The sequence below is a fragment of the Ahaetulla prasina genome, chromosome 4 (genome assembly GCF_028640845.1).
Source record: "Ahaetulla prasina isolate Xishuangbanna chromosome 4, ASM2864084v1, whole genome shotgun sequence".
NCBI lineage: Eukaryota > Metazoa > Chordata > Lepidosauria > Squamata > Colubridae > Ahaetulla > Ahaetulla prasina.
The window spans coordinates 95,774,947-95,789,483 of record NC_080542.1 but is presented as its reverse complement, the minus strand read 5'-3'; the positions used below and the strand labels follow the sequence as shown (position 1 = coordinate 95,789,483).

The window sequence follows — 14,537 nt, the reverse complement described above, 5'->3', positions numbered from 1 at the left end:
CTTCCGTCGCGAGTTGAAGACTTACCTATTTATTCGCGCAGGACTGGCATAGAAATTTTAATAGTTTTTAATATTTGACATAAATTTTATGGGGTTTTTACGGTTTTAAATGGTTTTAATTTTGGCCTTATATCTAATAAGTTTTTTAACTATTGTTTTATTGTGTATATTATTGTTGTTTTATTTTGGCTGTGAACCGCCCTGAGTCCTTCGGGAGAAGGGCGGTATAAAAATCCAATAAATCTAATCTAATCTAATCTAAAAATCCAGGAAATTTACATGAGAAAAATCAAGGCCCTTGATAAGGACTTGCAGGAAAAGAGATAAAAATATGACTCTGTGAAATAAAATTTGTAACGGAGAATGTATGCCACGACAGGCTACAAGTCAATGTGGTCCTCTTACTTTTTTCAAAGAGTGCTATATTCAATTATGCAGCAGTTTATCACTTATATGGGGAGGTGTGTAATTTTTTTCTTGCCATCGATTGTAATTTACATGCAACTAATTTTTCATTCAGAAATAGCACATATATCTAGAGTGATAAGTCTGTTATCTCCTCTCAATTAACTGAACAGCTACAGGTTACATTTTCAATCTTTGATTCAAGACATGTTTGAATTCATTTTTTCTGTAAATTTAACAGATTAGTTAAAACTACATACAATTTTGTTAAGATTATTGATTGTTTCTCGTAACACAGTTTCTCTGACTTGTGTCCTTCTAGAAAGCAATTCTTCATGTTTACAAGAGTAACGCCAGGTGACATCAACAACCTGTAAAACACAAATTATGAAACAAAATACCTTATACAGCATTATAGAGACAAAATAGACTAAATTTCAAGTATGCTAAGATTAGAATTATTCCAATGAAGAAACGATATCCTCCTTGCTCTGCAGGTATATGACTACTTTATCAGAACCAGTACTATAGCTATAGCTACTGGAAGTCTGTTTAATTCAGTAAGCATTGTTCACCTACCTCCTCTTTAGAAAAGGCAATGATATATGACAATTTTTTCCCCCATCCAATCTCATACAAAAGGGGTTTATCGCAGACATTTTCACAAGAGTCGCAATGAAGCCATCTTTGCTGTGATATAGAATAAACTTCAGTCCATACATGATCTGAGAAAAAAAAAAACCCAATAGAAGCAGCGAGCATTAAAAAAGAAACTTCTCAAATTTAGAATGTTAAACTCCTCAAAGAAAGATTTTTTTCTTTTTACACTTCACTTAAATTTCATTTGCTTATTGATTTAAATATATACTCTCCTCATATTGCTTTATCAAGATCACTTAAAGAAAAAGCATGTCTAATTGTAGTAGTTATTCCTGACTTAGACTATTTAGAAAGATTAGACAAATACATAAATAAAGGTATTGATTAGTAGTAATCTCTCTCTCGACCTCCCTCTCTCCCTCTTTTTGTTCCTTGCCCTATACATTAATTTCAGGATTTCAGGATGTGGTACAATTAATAAAACTGTATTTTTTGCTAAATTGATAGGTTTGTTTGGCTAAGTTTGTTTTAGGTAGATGATGTTCAAAAAGAATGAAAGACATCTAAATAAACAGAATGACTAAACAACAGTTATGGCAAATAAAAGCTTGTTATTTTGTTTGTACTACCTTCCCAAGATTCCAAAGCTGGAGTTCCAACTACCATATATGAATGCCTTTTTGGTTCTTTTAATAGTGGGGGAGTTGACAGTCCCCTCAATAGCTGAATATAAAGAAATATCACCTCAGACCTCAGTTTATAGACTTCTCAGTGTGTGTTTGTGTGTGTGTGTTTGTGTGTGTGTGTGTGTGTATGTCTGTCCAAGCTCAGAAAATTCAATCTTCCTGCTTTTCAACCTCAACAATAAACCTCTGAGGTAGAATTTGCTAAAAAATGTTTTCAGTAAATTCTGTGTATGAGGTCTCAGCCTGGATATCCCCAATTCCTACCCATCTCCCTTAACTATCACATATTGCTTACCAAATATAGACCAACCATCTGCTTCTTAGGTCTAATCTTTTGGTGAAAAAGCTATTTTTACTATCCCAATTCCAAATTTATGAATCTTCCTCTGTCTCCAAAATAACTTCTTTCACTTCAGAAACTCTCTTAGTCAAGATAATAAGTGTGTGTTAGTAATAATAAATGTACTCATAAATGAAAATTTAAGAGGTTACATCAGTATATTCTGAAGCAGTTTATAAATAGAAACTCAGTGGGATTTAGATAAATAGGATTGCATTAATACTATAAACTAGAAGTCATTAAAATGGTTCTTGGTACAGCACTATTGATTAACAATTTCAGAATGCCTATAGAACATTTTGCTTTAATATAAGGTATTCTAAAACAGCTATACCTGTTGCATCCCAAATGTATCTTGCTTCAAATCCTACTGCTCTACAACAAAGTGTAAAGCAATTAGCCCATTCACCACAACGCCCTTGTCTAGTTTCCAGGAGTTTCTCAGGATTGTTGTATCTGGAAACATAATTTTTTAAATATGAAGTTTTTAGTTACTGTTATAAGAGCCAAAATAATTCAATTATCTTAAAACGTTTTCTCATAACTACCAGTATCTAAAGTTAATAGCTAGAAATTTTACAATAGGTCAAATATTATAATGTAAAAATTTGTCTTTTGGTTTATTACATCCAAGAATTCTTTCATAATGGTACTTTAATTTGTTTAGTTTTATCTTCTATCACTGTTTCCTTTTTGTGATATGGAGCCCAAAACAAAGCACTTTATGACTTCAAATCTTTAAGCTGGCTATTATTATCTGAATAAATCCAGAGGTATAAAATCCTATTACTTGATTCATGATTAAAATAAAACTTACAAAACTAGAGTAATATTTTAATATTTTAAATTTATTGATAGCACTGCTGCTCAACTCCAGATTTTGTAGTAAATCTTGAAACAATAAAATTTGAATGACTATCTTCCTCTGCTCACCAATATAATTTAAAAAGAAATCAGAAAGAAGATAAGGCACATATTCTACTCTATGTGATAGCAAAGAACCACCATGTTGTGCTATCCAATGGTTGTTGTGACCTTGCATTATGGAATTCCAAACTATGCAGACTGAAATACAAATGAGATACATATATTAAAGTAATAATGTCTAATACAAACTCAATTGTTAAAGAAAATTTACTAAACTCACCTTGGGAACCTGTTGCTGAACTGGCATTGGTTACAGAAGTGATTTTCAACTCTACTTGCATCCCATCTCAGGTCATCCTCGTTAGGTGACAAATTATCTTTAGTTTCTGTTTGTCCCCCACATTTGCTACACAGTAAGCTATCTACCCATTTGAAAAAACTACATTTAAACCAGTTGATTAACTCCACCAGAAGAATATCCTCTTCTCTCAGAATGCAATCTATATATTTAAAAAAGAATTAAAATTAAAGCAGGAGTCCAGGTTATCAAATTGGAATAACCATTTCAGGAATTATACAGAATTGAAAAGAAAATAATTTCCTTTCCTAAAGGAGCACCAAGAAATAGTAACTTTATATCAAATGTGGTATAACTTCTATAATATTCCTGTATTTTAGGGAGATATTAATTGGTTGTTTTAATCTAAGACACACTTGACTTGTTCATTATTTTACGTACTGAATATTTGAAAAAAAAATACAGTAGCTTTCAAGGTTCAGGTACTGAAAGAAATTCTTCATTAATTCAGAGCCAGGAAATTGGAAATATAAGCATTCTATACATAAATATCAGGACATCTCCACTGCCATAACTAACACATAATCAATAGGATGACAGATCTTGAATTCAAGCTTTCAATTTAGAATTTCAACCAAGTCTTACTTAAGTTGGGCTTTTTCTGCCTTGAAATGCAACATTAAGGCAGTTATTCTGATGGTACCAGGTGAAAAAAACTACTTTGAGTATAACATCAGAATTATTTGTAATTCACTTACAAATAATTTTGTAATAATTTGTAATTATTTGTAATTCACTTAATTACAATAATTTGTAATTCACTTAAAAATATTTGCTGCACTAGATAAATATAAATCAGGGACAAAAATGACCACTTTTAATAGAATCATGACAGTATAATGGAGATAACTTCACCATCTAAAATATCTTTCTATCAGGTTGCATGAACACAGAGCTACAATTCTTAAACTTACATAAAAATACATAGCTTTATTATTTCTAAAGCCATTCCAAAATGCATCCCCTGTGACAATTGTGTTTGCTAACAGATGAATGCATTTATATAGTAATGTTTTGTTTGATACTGTCAAACAACCTATTCAGATATTACCTCTGTCCAGTTTTTGGGTTTGTGATAACTTTTTCTGAGCTTGCTTTTTCAGATTTTGAAGTGGAATACAAGCCAAGGCTTTCTTTTGTAAAATTGGATTTTCATATGCCATTACATGCAGAAAATTTGACTGAAGTGTCTTCAAGAAAATTGATTCGGTTGTCTAAAACGGGAAAAAATCTTCTCATTTCAATTGTTTTAAACAGAATTTCTAGGAACTTCAGATAAATTTATTCTTCTACATAAATGTTCTTAAATCTGATGGTCCTCCAGATATATTCTTACAGCATAGATTTCAAGGTGTTCAGGGCTATTGGAAGTTATGGTCCTAATATATTTGGGGAACAATGATTTTAAAAAGGCTGTTTGAAATATCTCAAAAAGGACATTTGTACTAGTCTGAGAGGTTTCTTCACATATTTAAGTAAAACAAGTTTAAACAAGCTGTTCAAGCATAAATATTTTCCGTTGTTCAAAATCAGTATGTAATGTAAAATACTTGGGTATGCTTTTATAAAAAATGACATGATTTAGGAATAGAAATAATATCAGCAACCATTACAAGTTTATAACATCAGATTCTAGGGCAGAATATAGAATTGCAGGGTGCTTGGTACTCTCCAAGCTCAGATGTTTCATCACCAAACCAGGTAACATTATCAGGGCTAGTAGGCAGTGGGGTTTGTTCTCATTTTATATACTAGTGGCTTGCCCTGTCAGTGTTGGTGGGAGTGGTCTTGAATATTTTCTAGTGCTAGTTGTTGGTGATGATGACGTTACTAGTTTGGTAATGAAATAGGAGTTCACCGTTGAACTATAAATATTCTTTTCTATTGACATAGATGAATAAATGACTAAGCAGAATATACCCAAATCTGAAGTTAATAAACTAGTTTCTAGCGCAAATAAACAATCACAAGCAATTATGAGGTGCTTGGAATAATTATTTAAGGAAATTACATCAGAGAGTACCTCCAAAATGGGATCATGTATGCCATTTTTTTTAAACAAAAGGTTCTTTTGTTCAGCCTCTAAGCTCCTCAGAGATTTTGAAGGAATGTTGGCTGGCCCTTCCATACCTGACAATGGGTCACTTGCTGGTTCCTGATATTTCTCAGGATTTATCTTAGAAGATATTGTAAAGTATAGTCAATCAATTTATGTCAGTACATTTAACCTAATAACCAAAAGTCCAAAATGTGATTTTACAGTATCTTTTGGTGATAAGTACGAAGTACCCACTCCCACTTTTCTTTAACAATTTTTCTCCATAGGGTCTCCTAAGGTATTATGAGGTAGGAAAGGAAGTGGACTTAAATCCCCACAATCTTCATAGACATAATAAATTTTTGATCCAGTGTACTTTCGAATAATGTATATCTTTGAATCAGAAATATTGATTTACCAGAAGGCAAACTGATGTTATGTACAACCTTTTCTGAATATGTAATGATATGTTTCCTTCTAAAGCATTGGGAGGGGCACATGTGATCCAGAGATATCCAGTAACACACAATAGGAATACTGATTCCTACAACCCAGAGTCACATTCATAAGATGGGCAGATATATACGTTCGATAAATAAACTCTTGCTTTAGGAAATCTCTGATAGAAACTTGTTGGGAATCATTATGGCAATAGTCAGATAATTCTGCTTTGCATTAGCCACATAATCTCTTAGATAAACAACATAAACTTGTAGATGTAGATTCTTCTAAGAATTGGATCATGTACAAGCAAAAGTAGCAAGCAGACAAAGTCTCCATTGTATGTGTATTACTGCATACCCTGTTCCAACCACATAACCCTAACTGTGATGTTTCCATGTCTCGCTACATTTGAGCATTCTGTAGAAATGTATCCACACATGCTGTTGCAAACTGCTCAGAAACGCTAACTATAGAGCCTGTCCGGGTAACACCGGACATGATAAGAAAACTGCTTGCTCAGCTGTGCTTGCAAACATATTGCCACAATATGCATATCCAACCCAATGTGTCAATTTATGTATGGTTAATCAGGATCACATGCTTGCCTTCTGAATCTCTGTAACCCACCCCTAATCTTAATAAAAGAGTTTGTCTCGAGCTAGCTCGGGGCTCGCTCACCCCGAGGAGAATTGGACTCCGCGTCTTCATTTCTCACTCCGTCCGGTACGGAAGGCCGGACCCTTTCGTGGCGAGCCCGCTGGCCGCGAGAAAAGCCACAACTGGTGACCCCGATGTGATCCCCTCAAGGATACGTCTCGGACCGTCCATACTTATTCGCCCGAAGGAGGCCGCGCACTCGACTGGTCTGAAACACGACTACGTCTTTCGTAAGTATGGGCGGAAAGTTTTCTCAGCAGCAGGCAGCGCACTTGCAGGAGTTGAGAGAACTAACCGATTCCTCAACTAAGATAGCCTCAAACGGAGGAAAAACACTTCCCCATTTGAAGAACAAGGACTTAATTGGTCTTTTGTCCTACATTTGGAAACAGTGTCCATCATATCCCGAAAAGGGAAGTTTAAGAATTTCCACATGGACCAAGTTGGGGACTTTTTTCCACACATCCCCTAGAGCTTCTATCCAAATTTTAACAACCTGGCGGATAGTCATGGAATGCTTAATGATTCATCATAAATTTGACAATCAAACGCCCGCTGAAGTTATGCCGCCTCCCTACGTGTGTGATACAATTCCACCTGTCGCCTCACACACACCGACTGCCCCACCAAGCAAAACGGTTGATCTCTGCCCTCTGGCGAGTGACTCTCCTCAGGCAGGAGGTCACCTTATTCGAGCTGTCCTAGAGGCAAGGGGTAAGGGAGAATTGGGGGGGGGGGAGATTTGGAAGCTTGTGCAGCATACCCGGTGAGTTTTGTTGTCCCAGCGGGAGCCCCTGCCGGGGCAGCCGCAGTCCCAGTATACAACCCCATAAATTTCAAGCTTGTTAAAGATCTAAAAAATGCTGTTGTCACTTATGGTCTGAAATCTCGCTATACGCAGGGCATTTTAGCTTCATTGACTAACGCAACAACAGAAATGCTTTTGGCTGATTGGCAGTTGCTCTTTAACATGCTTTTATCTCCTGCACAATATGTTGTATGGTGGTCAGAATATCAAAAACAGGCTGAGATTGCTATTCAAGCAGGCTTACCTAACAATGTCTTGAGAGATCATCTTCTGGCACAGGAACAGTTAACACTGTAGCAGCCCAGATGCAATCAGATAGGGCCGCTTTTCCAATAATTACCCGGTGTGCCCTTGCGGCCATCAGAAAAGTGGATGATTCTACTTCCAGGCCGATTCAAACCTTTTCTAAAATTATTCAACAGCCAAGCGAAAATTATTCAGAGTTTTTGAGCCGCCTCCAGTTGACTCTGGAGAGGCAAATAGATAATGAAGAGGCACGCACAGAACTTTCTCTTAAACTGGCTTTCGAAAATGCGAATAAAGATTGCCAGAAGGTCTTCCAGCCCATAGCAAACAAGCCTGGGGTGACTCTGGCCGATTTTCTTCAAGCGTGCCGCATTGTAGGAACCACAAGCCACAAAATGGAGGCCCTTGCTGCTGCCTTGCAGACTAACACTTCATTCCCACTTTCTCCCTCACCTAAACGCCTGTCCGGCAATTGTTTTAATTGCGGGAAGCCCAGCCATTTTAAATCTCAATGCCGTGCCCAAGGGGGTGGTGCAAATAACAACCGAGCCACTGCCAAGCCAAAGACAGTGTGCCCGAAATGTAAGAAAGGCTTACATTGGGCGAACCAATGCAGGTCTAGATCCCAAAATCAACAGCCGGGAAACTAGATCTGGGGTGTTCAGCCAACCCCACACCAAAGACTGAATCTCCCCCGCTGGAACTAGATCCAGACATCATTGAACTCAGAGCGGCTGAATCAGTCATTGCTCCCCTCCCCGCAATCACTTATCTCGTTTCTCTCAAACCTGCTATCGCTGTCCCTGAGCCAGAAAATACCCCTGCTATAATTTTTCCCCACCGTAATTTGGTTGTGCAAGGTGTCATTGCTTCACCTTTCCTTCGAAACTCCGAAGAGCTTTCCTCTCTTGCTTTGGCTTTTATGGTTACTGTAGAGGTTCATATTAATGAAGGGGACATTGTCGCTACCATGATTCCTCTCCCTTATCCCCCCGCTACTATCACTTCCTTCCCACCCGCTGATGTTCTAACTATACAGAAGCCACTAAGGAGTCGCCCGGTTGTCACTTTTGTAATACAAGGCCAATCCTTTTCTGGTCTTCTAGATACCGGCGCAGACGTATCGGTAATCCGTTCTGAAGAATGGCCCCCGACCTGGCCCACTGTCTCCTCTCCAGCAGTCCGTGGTGTCGGAGGCGTTCAGCACGCCCAGGTCAGCAGAAATTGGCTTCCAGTGATATCCCCGGACTCTCCCACAGTCGCCTTTGTCAGGCCTGTTATTCTTCCTTTGCACATAAATTTGTGGGGGCAAGATCTTATGCAGCAGTTTCACGCTAGACTAACTCTTGATTGATAATGGTTTTCTCTGCTCCTGCTCCGCTTTCTCTTTCGCTAAAATCTGAAACCCCAGTGTGGGTGGATCAATGGCCACTGACTCAGGAAAAACTTGCTGCGCTTCATTCGCTTGTACAAGAGCAGCTTCAAAAAGGACATATTGAGCCTTCCCTAAGTCCTTACAATACCCCGGTCTTTGTAATAAAAAAGAAATCGGGAAAATGGAGATTCCTTCATGATCTGCGCCAAATCAATATTATTATTCACCCAATGGGGGCGCTACAATGTGGCCTCCCCAATCCAAATTTGATTCCTAAGGATTATGATCTCATAATAATTGACTTAAAGGATTGCTTCTTTTCAATTCCCTTGCACCCTAAAGATAAGCAATTATTCGCTTTCACAGTCCCAGTTTTTAACAATGCCAAACACACAACTAGATACCAATGGAAGATTCTACCACAAGGTATGCTCAATAGTCCCACGATGTGTCAATATCATGTAGATAAAATTCTCCAACCTTTTTGTTCTTTGTTCCCTTCTTTTCTTGTCTATCATTATATGGATGACATTCTTGTTGCTGCGCCTGGGCCCCCAGGCACAGTCAAACAGCAACTGCCAAAACTCTTACACATCCTTCAGAAGGGTGGCCTTACCGTTGCCCCAGAAAAAATTCAATCCCACCCTCCTTTCTCTTATTTAGGACATACAGTCCTTAGGTCAGCAGCAACCCCGAATGTGCCAACCCTCCACCTTTCAAACAACCCCACTTTAGTTCAGTTACAGCAATACTTAGGGACCCTGAATTGGGTTCGCTCTTACACAGCTCTAACCACTGCCCAATTATCTCCACTTTTCACAGCCCTCACACAAGGCTCTCACCCATCAGACCGCATACAACTGACCGATCAACAAACGCATGCCATGCATCAAGTCAATCAAACCCTAAAACACATATGGGTAGACAGACTTGCCCCCAATATCCCATTTGGCATGCTCATTGTCAACACTGTAATGCTCCCTACTGGGGCACTATTTCAAAAGGAGGAGAAACTTCTAATCCTAGAATGGTTTCATCTCCCTCACACCTCTCGCACTTCTTTGACCCCAAAGCCTACACAGTTAGCGCAGCTTATTACAAAGATTAGATCTAGAAGTAAACTCCTCGCTGGAATAGAACCATCTATTTTATATGTTCCTTTTTCTTTGTCTATTTGGGAATCTTTGTTGTCTGTTTCTGATGAATTGCAATTTGCGCTTGCTGAATGGCTTGCTGGTGCCATCCGCCACCAGACCCACGGCTGCTACTTCTAAGAACCATTCCTTTCTCCTGGAATTCCCCCTTCTCTCCCCAACCACTACCTAATGCTTTCACTGTCTTTGCCGATGGTAGCAAGTCTTATGGTGCCTGTGCTTGGCAGAAAGGCGGTCAGTGGCTCACCAAAATTACTCCTCCTCAAAAATCTGCCCAGAGAGCAGAACTCTTTGCTTCTATATTGGCTTTTCAAAACTTTTCTGATGAACCTTTTAACCTCATCTTAGACAGTTTGTATGTTACTCAAATTGTTAGCTCTCTCTATGAGTCATATCTGGCTCCCTCCCTCGATGCAGAACTGCTATCTTTGTTTCTCAAACTACAAACACTCATTTCTGCTCGACATCTTCCTTTTCATGTTTCACACATTCGAAGCCACCAGCCTCTGCCTGGAATACTTCAAAAAGGCAATAATGTGGCCGATGCTGCAGCTGCTGCTGCCTCTGCTAGTACCTTACTATCTGTTCTCTCTCTCTCTCCCCAATCTCCCTGGGAGAGTCACGCTTATTTTCATCAAAATAAAAAGGCGCTCATGAAACAATTTGGCTTAACGGCTGCTGAGGCATCTGCTATCATACAACAATGCCCTACCTGCAGCCGCCAAGGTCACTCTCTTCCGATGGGGGTCAACCCCAGAGGAATAGTGGCCTGTCAACTTTGGCAAATGGATGTTACTCAATATCCATCCTTTGCTCCATGGAAATTCTTGCATGTATCAGTGGATACCTTCTCAGGCTTCATCATGGCCACCCCTCAAAGGGGAGAAGCCACTAAACATGTAATCAATCATTGTATTCGGACCTTTGCATCGCTGGGATGCCCCAATGAACTAAAAACAGATAATGGTCCCGCTTACACCAGTGCTGCATTTGCAGACTTCTGCGGGCGGTGGAACATTACTCATAAATTCGGAATTCCATACAACAGCCAAGGTCAAGCTCTGGTAGAACGCGCCAACCAGACATTAAAAACAGCCCTTGACCGGTACACCAAACAACAGGGGAAAAATGCCCCTGGTCTCCCAGCAGTGCAAGATACCTTGAATCGTTGCTTATATGTGTTGAATTTTTTAAACTTAACTGGACAACCGCTCGCGACCGCTGCAGAGCAACATTTTTCCTCTCTCCCATCTGCAGGTCTACCCAAACCACAGGTATACTACCGCGACTTACCTGACCTGACATGGAGAGGGCCTGCTGATCTCATCACCTGGGGTCGAGGTTACGCAGCTGTCCAGCTGCCGGACCGACTGCTTTGGGTTCCAGCCAGACACACCAGACCGTATTTGGTTAAAGACGGTTCCCTTCAGCCATGCCTCAACTAGGAAGAATACTGTGGTTACCTGTTGCCCTTCAGCTACTGAACATTGCCTTCTACACCTCTAACTGTGCGCAACTCAATCCTCACTAGCCCCAAAACTTAACGTGGGAAGTATTGGACACACACCTGGACATCCTGAACTCCACTTCATCCATAGTGGTGCCGGGATCTTGGTTTCCTGATTTGTACTTTGACTTTGGCATAATGATGGACACCACCACTAGCCCCAACAAGCCGGGTATGACTAACCACGCAGCGGTCAAGCGAAGCCAACTTTATGTCTGCCCTGGCCATAAGAAGGAAACAACACACTGGAAAAAGTGCGGGGGGGCACGCCACTATTTCTGTGCAGACTGGAGCTGTGTCTCCACGGGACAAATATCTTGGGACTCTCCCATCAAAGACTATTTCATTACGCTCAAACAGGCTGAGAATTATGCAGTTAAGCCACACCATATGTTTGAGGACGCACTATGTGACAGAAACCAATGGGGGGGATGGGAACCATGTAATCCGGTAAAAATTTCCTTCACCACTTACGGAAAAGGATACAAGAAGTGGCAGGCAGGGGTCACTTGGGGAGGTCGTATTTATGACAAAAGCGGGGATCCAGGAAACATCTTTACCATAAAATTAGTGCAAACCCCCATAGGACCTCCGGTACCGGTAGGCCCCAAAAATATACTAACCGACCGTAAGGTACCACCCCCACAACCCACCGGTACTCCAGAAAAAAGTTCGCTTACTCCCATTAGTTATTCTTACTCTCCTTCACAGAGCCGCCCTGGGAACCCTCTTTGGGACATCGTCACAGCCACCTATCAATTGATAAATAACACCAATCCCAACCTTACTGAAGCCTGCTGGTTGTTCTACAATGTTCAACCCCCGTATTACGAGGCTGTTGGGCTTGTCTCTCCATACAATACTTCCTCGGATGACAAGGCATGCAGATGGAAACATGGCTCACAAACATTACGATCAGTCTCAGGTAAGGGAACCTGCATTGGACAGGTACCCACACAGTACAAACAATACTGCAACACGACACATAGCGAGATTGACACAACACTCTTTTACATACCACCTACAGATGGATGGTGGGCCTGCTCTACAGGCCTTACAGCCTGTGCCCACGGCCATGTGATAAGCACCAAAGGCTTTTGCATCCTTGTCCAAGTCATACCACGCATATACCTCTACACAGAAGAGGAAGTTTACAACACTTACTCAGGGCCAGAACTCATAAGACACAAGCGAGAACCCATCTCCACTCTCACAATAGCTCTTTTGGTAGGACTTGGCCTAACAGGAGCAGGAACTGGAATAGCTTCTTTCGCACATCAGTATACTCAATACCACAACCTTAGGGCGGCCATCGATGAAGACTTAGAGAGAATAGAAACTTCTATCTCTCACTTACAAACATCTCTAACCTCCCTCTCAGAAATGGTCCTACAAAACAGAAGGGGGCTTGATTTGCTTTTTCTAAAAGAAGGGGGATTATGTGTGGCTTTAAGAGAAGAATGTTGCTTCTATGCAGACCACTCTGGCATAGTGCAGGACTCCATGACCAAACTCAGGGAGGGCCTGAATAAACGTAAGAAAGAGAGGGAGGATCAACAAGGATGGTTTAGAAACTGGTACAACCTCCCCCCTTGGCTCACCACTCTGCTAAGCGCTCTTATAGGACCATTAATTTTGCTTGTATTAATGTGCACATTTGGACCATGTTTGTTTAACCGCTTCTCTAGATTTATCACAAGTAAAATAGATTCATTACAGATCCTGCTGTTGCTATCCCAGAATACCCCCTGGGACCAGGAAAGTGGTGGCACCTATCAATCTGTGCCACAGGATGATATGTCAGCAAAAAATCTCTCCATCTTGAACAGTGAGGATGAGGACGATTCAGTTCTCTAACTCATCTTGCCAGCCAGATAAACATCTCCTCAGACAAAAATAGGGTAAGGTCAAACGGTGCAGGCCGAGTCGGAGGACTTGACTCTATGCCCAGTGGTTGGTAAGTGGAAGTGACCCTCAGGCTCAGAGGAGTCTGGGCTAAACGCCGGCTTAACCTACCACAGCCTTTCCTTTGAAATAAAAAAAGAAAGGAGATGTTGGGAATCATTATGGCAATGGCCAGATAATTCTGCTTTGCATTAGCCACATAATCTCTTAGATAAACAACATAAACTTGTAGATGTAGATTCTTCTAAGAATTGGATCATGTACAAGCATGATCAAGTAGCAAGCAGACAAAGTCTCCATTGTATGTGTATTACTGCATACCCTGTTCCAACCACATAACCCTAACTGTGATGTTTCCATGTCTCGCTACATTTGAGCATTCTGTAGAAATGTATCCACACCTGCTGTTGCAAACTGCTCAGAAACGCTAACTACAGAGCCTGTCCGGGTAACACCGGACATGATAAGAAAACTGCTTGCTCAGCTGTGCTTGCAAACATATTGCCACAATATGCATATCCAACCCAATGTGTCAATTTATATATGGTTAATCAGGATCACATGCTTGCCTTCTGAATCTCTGTAACCCACCCCTAATCTTAATAAAAGAGTTTGTCTTGAGCTAACTCGGGGCTCGCTCACCCCGAGGAGAATTGGACTCTGCGTCTTCATTTCTCACTCCGTCCGGTACGGAAGGCCGGACCCTTTCGTGGCGAGCCCGCTGGCCACGAGAAAAGCCACAGAAACTGAATTAATGTATTGTTGTAGTTGTGCCAGAACAATTATCACCAATATACATGCATCCAATAAAACTGATACATGTACATTCAACTCAGAGTGTATGAAGCAGCTTGGATTCAACCTGAATCGCTAACTAGATCGTTCACCCAATTTGGAATCTCTAGCTGATTCAGATATTGAAAGCCCAGGGTAGGGGTGGGGGGGTGGCGGTTGTGATTAGAGAGAGTCTGGAGCCGAGGGAGACCACTGTACCTCAGATTGTCGGGTGTGAATCCCTCCTTGTGAAGTGGGGCCATAGATGTCAGATGGGCTTGCTGGTCGCGTACCTGGCTCCTTGCTACGTGACAGCTGCCCTGCCCGAGCTCCTGGAGGTGCTTGCTGGGGTGGCAGTTGAAACCCCCAGACT

The 14,537-nt window shown here is 40.7% G+C and overlaps 1 protein-coding gene across 3 annotated transcripts in view; it reads right to left on the bottom strand.

The window, feature by feature from the left end:
* The window catches only part of NGLY1 (N-glycanase 1), a 35,703-nt gene that overhangs the window by 13,669 nt on the left and 7,497 nt on the right, over nt 1-14,537 (bottom strand). For all 3 annotated transcript variants that reach the window (XM_058180212.1, XM_058180213.1, XM_058180211.1), the window contains 5 exons: nt 4,308-4,470; nt 3,179-3,398; nt 2,366-2,487; nt 985-1,130; nt 666-776 (listed from right to left, as the gene is read on the bottom strand). In XM_058180212.1, coding sequence (XP_058036195.1) covers nt 666-776; nt 985-1,130; nt 2,366-2,487; nt 3,179-3,398; nt 4,308-4,470 — 762 coding nt within the window. The remainder of the gene's footprint in view (nt 1-665; nt 777-984; nt 1,131-2,365; nt 2,488-3,178; nt 3,399-4,307; nt 4,471-14,537) is intronic.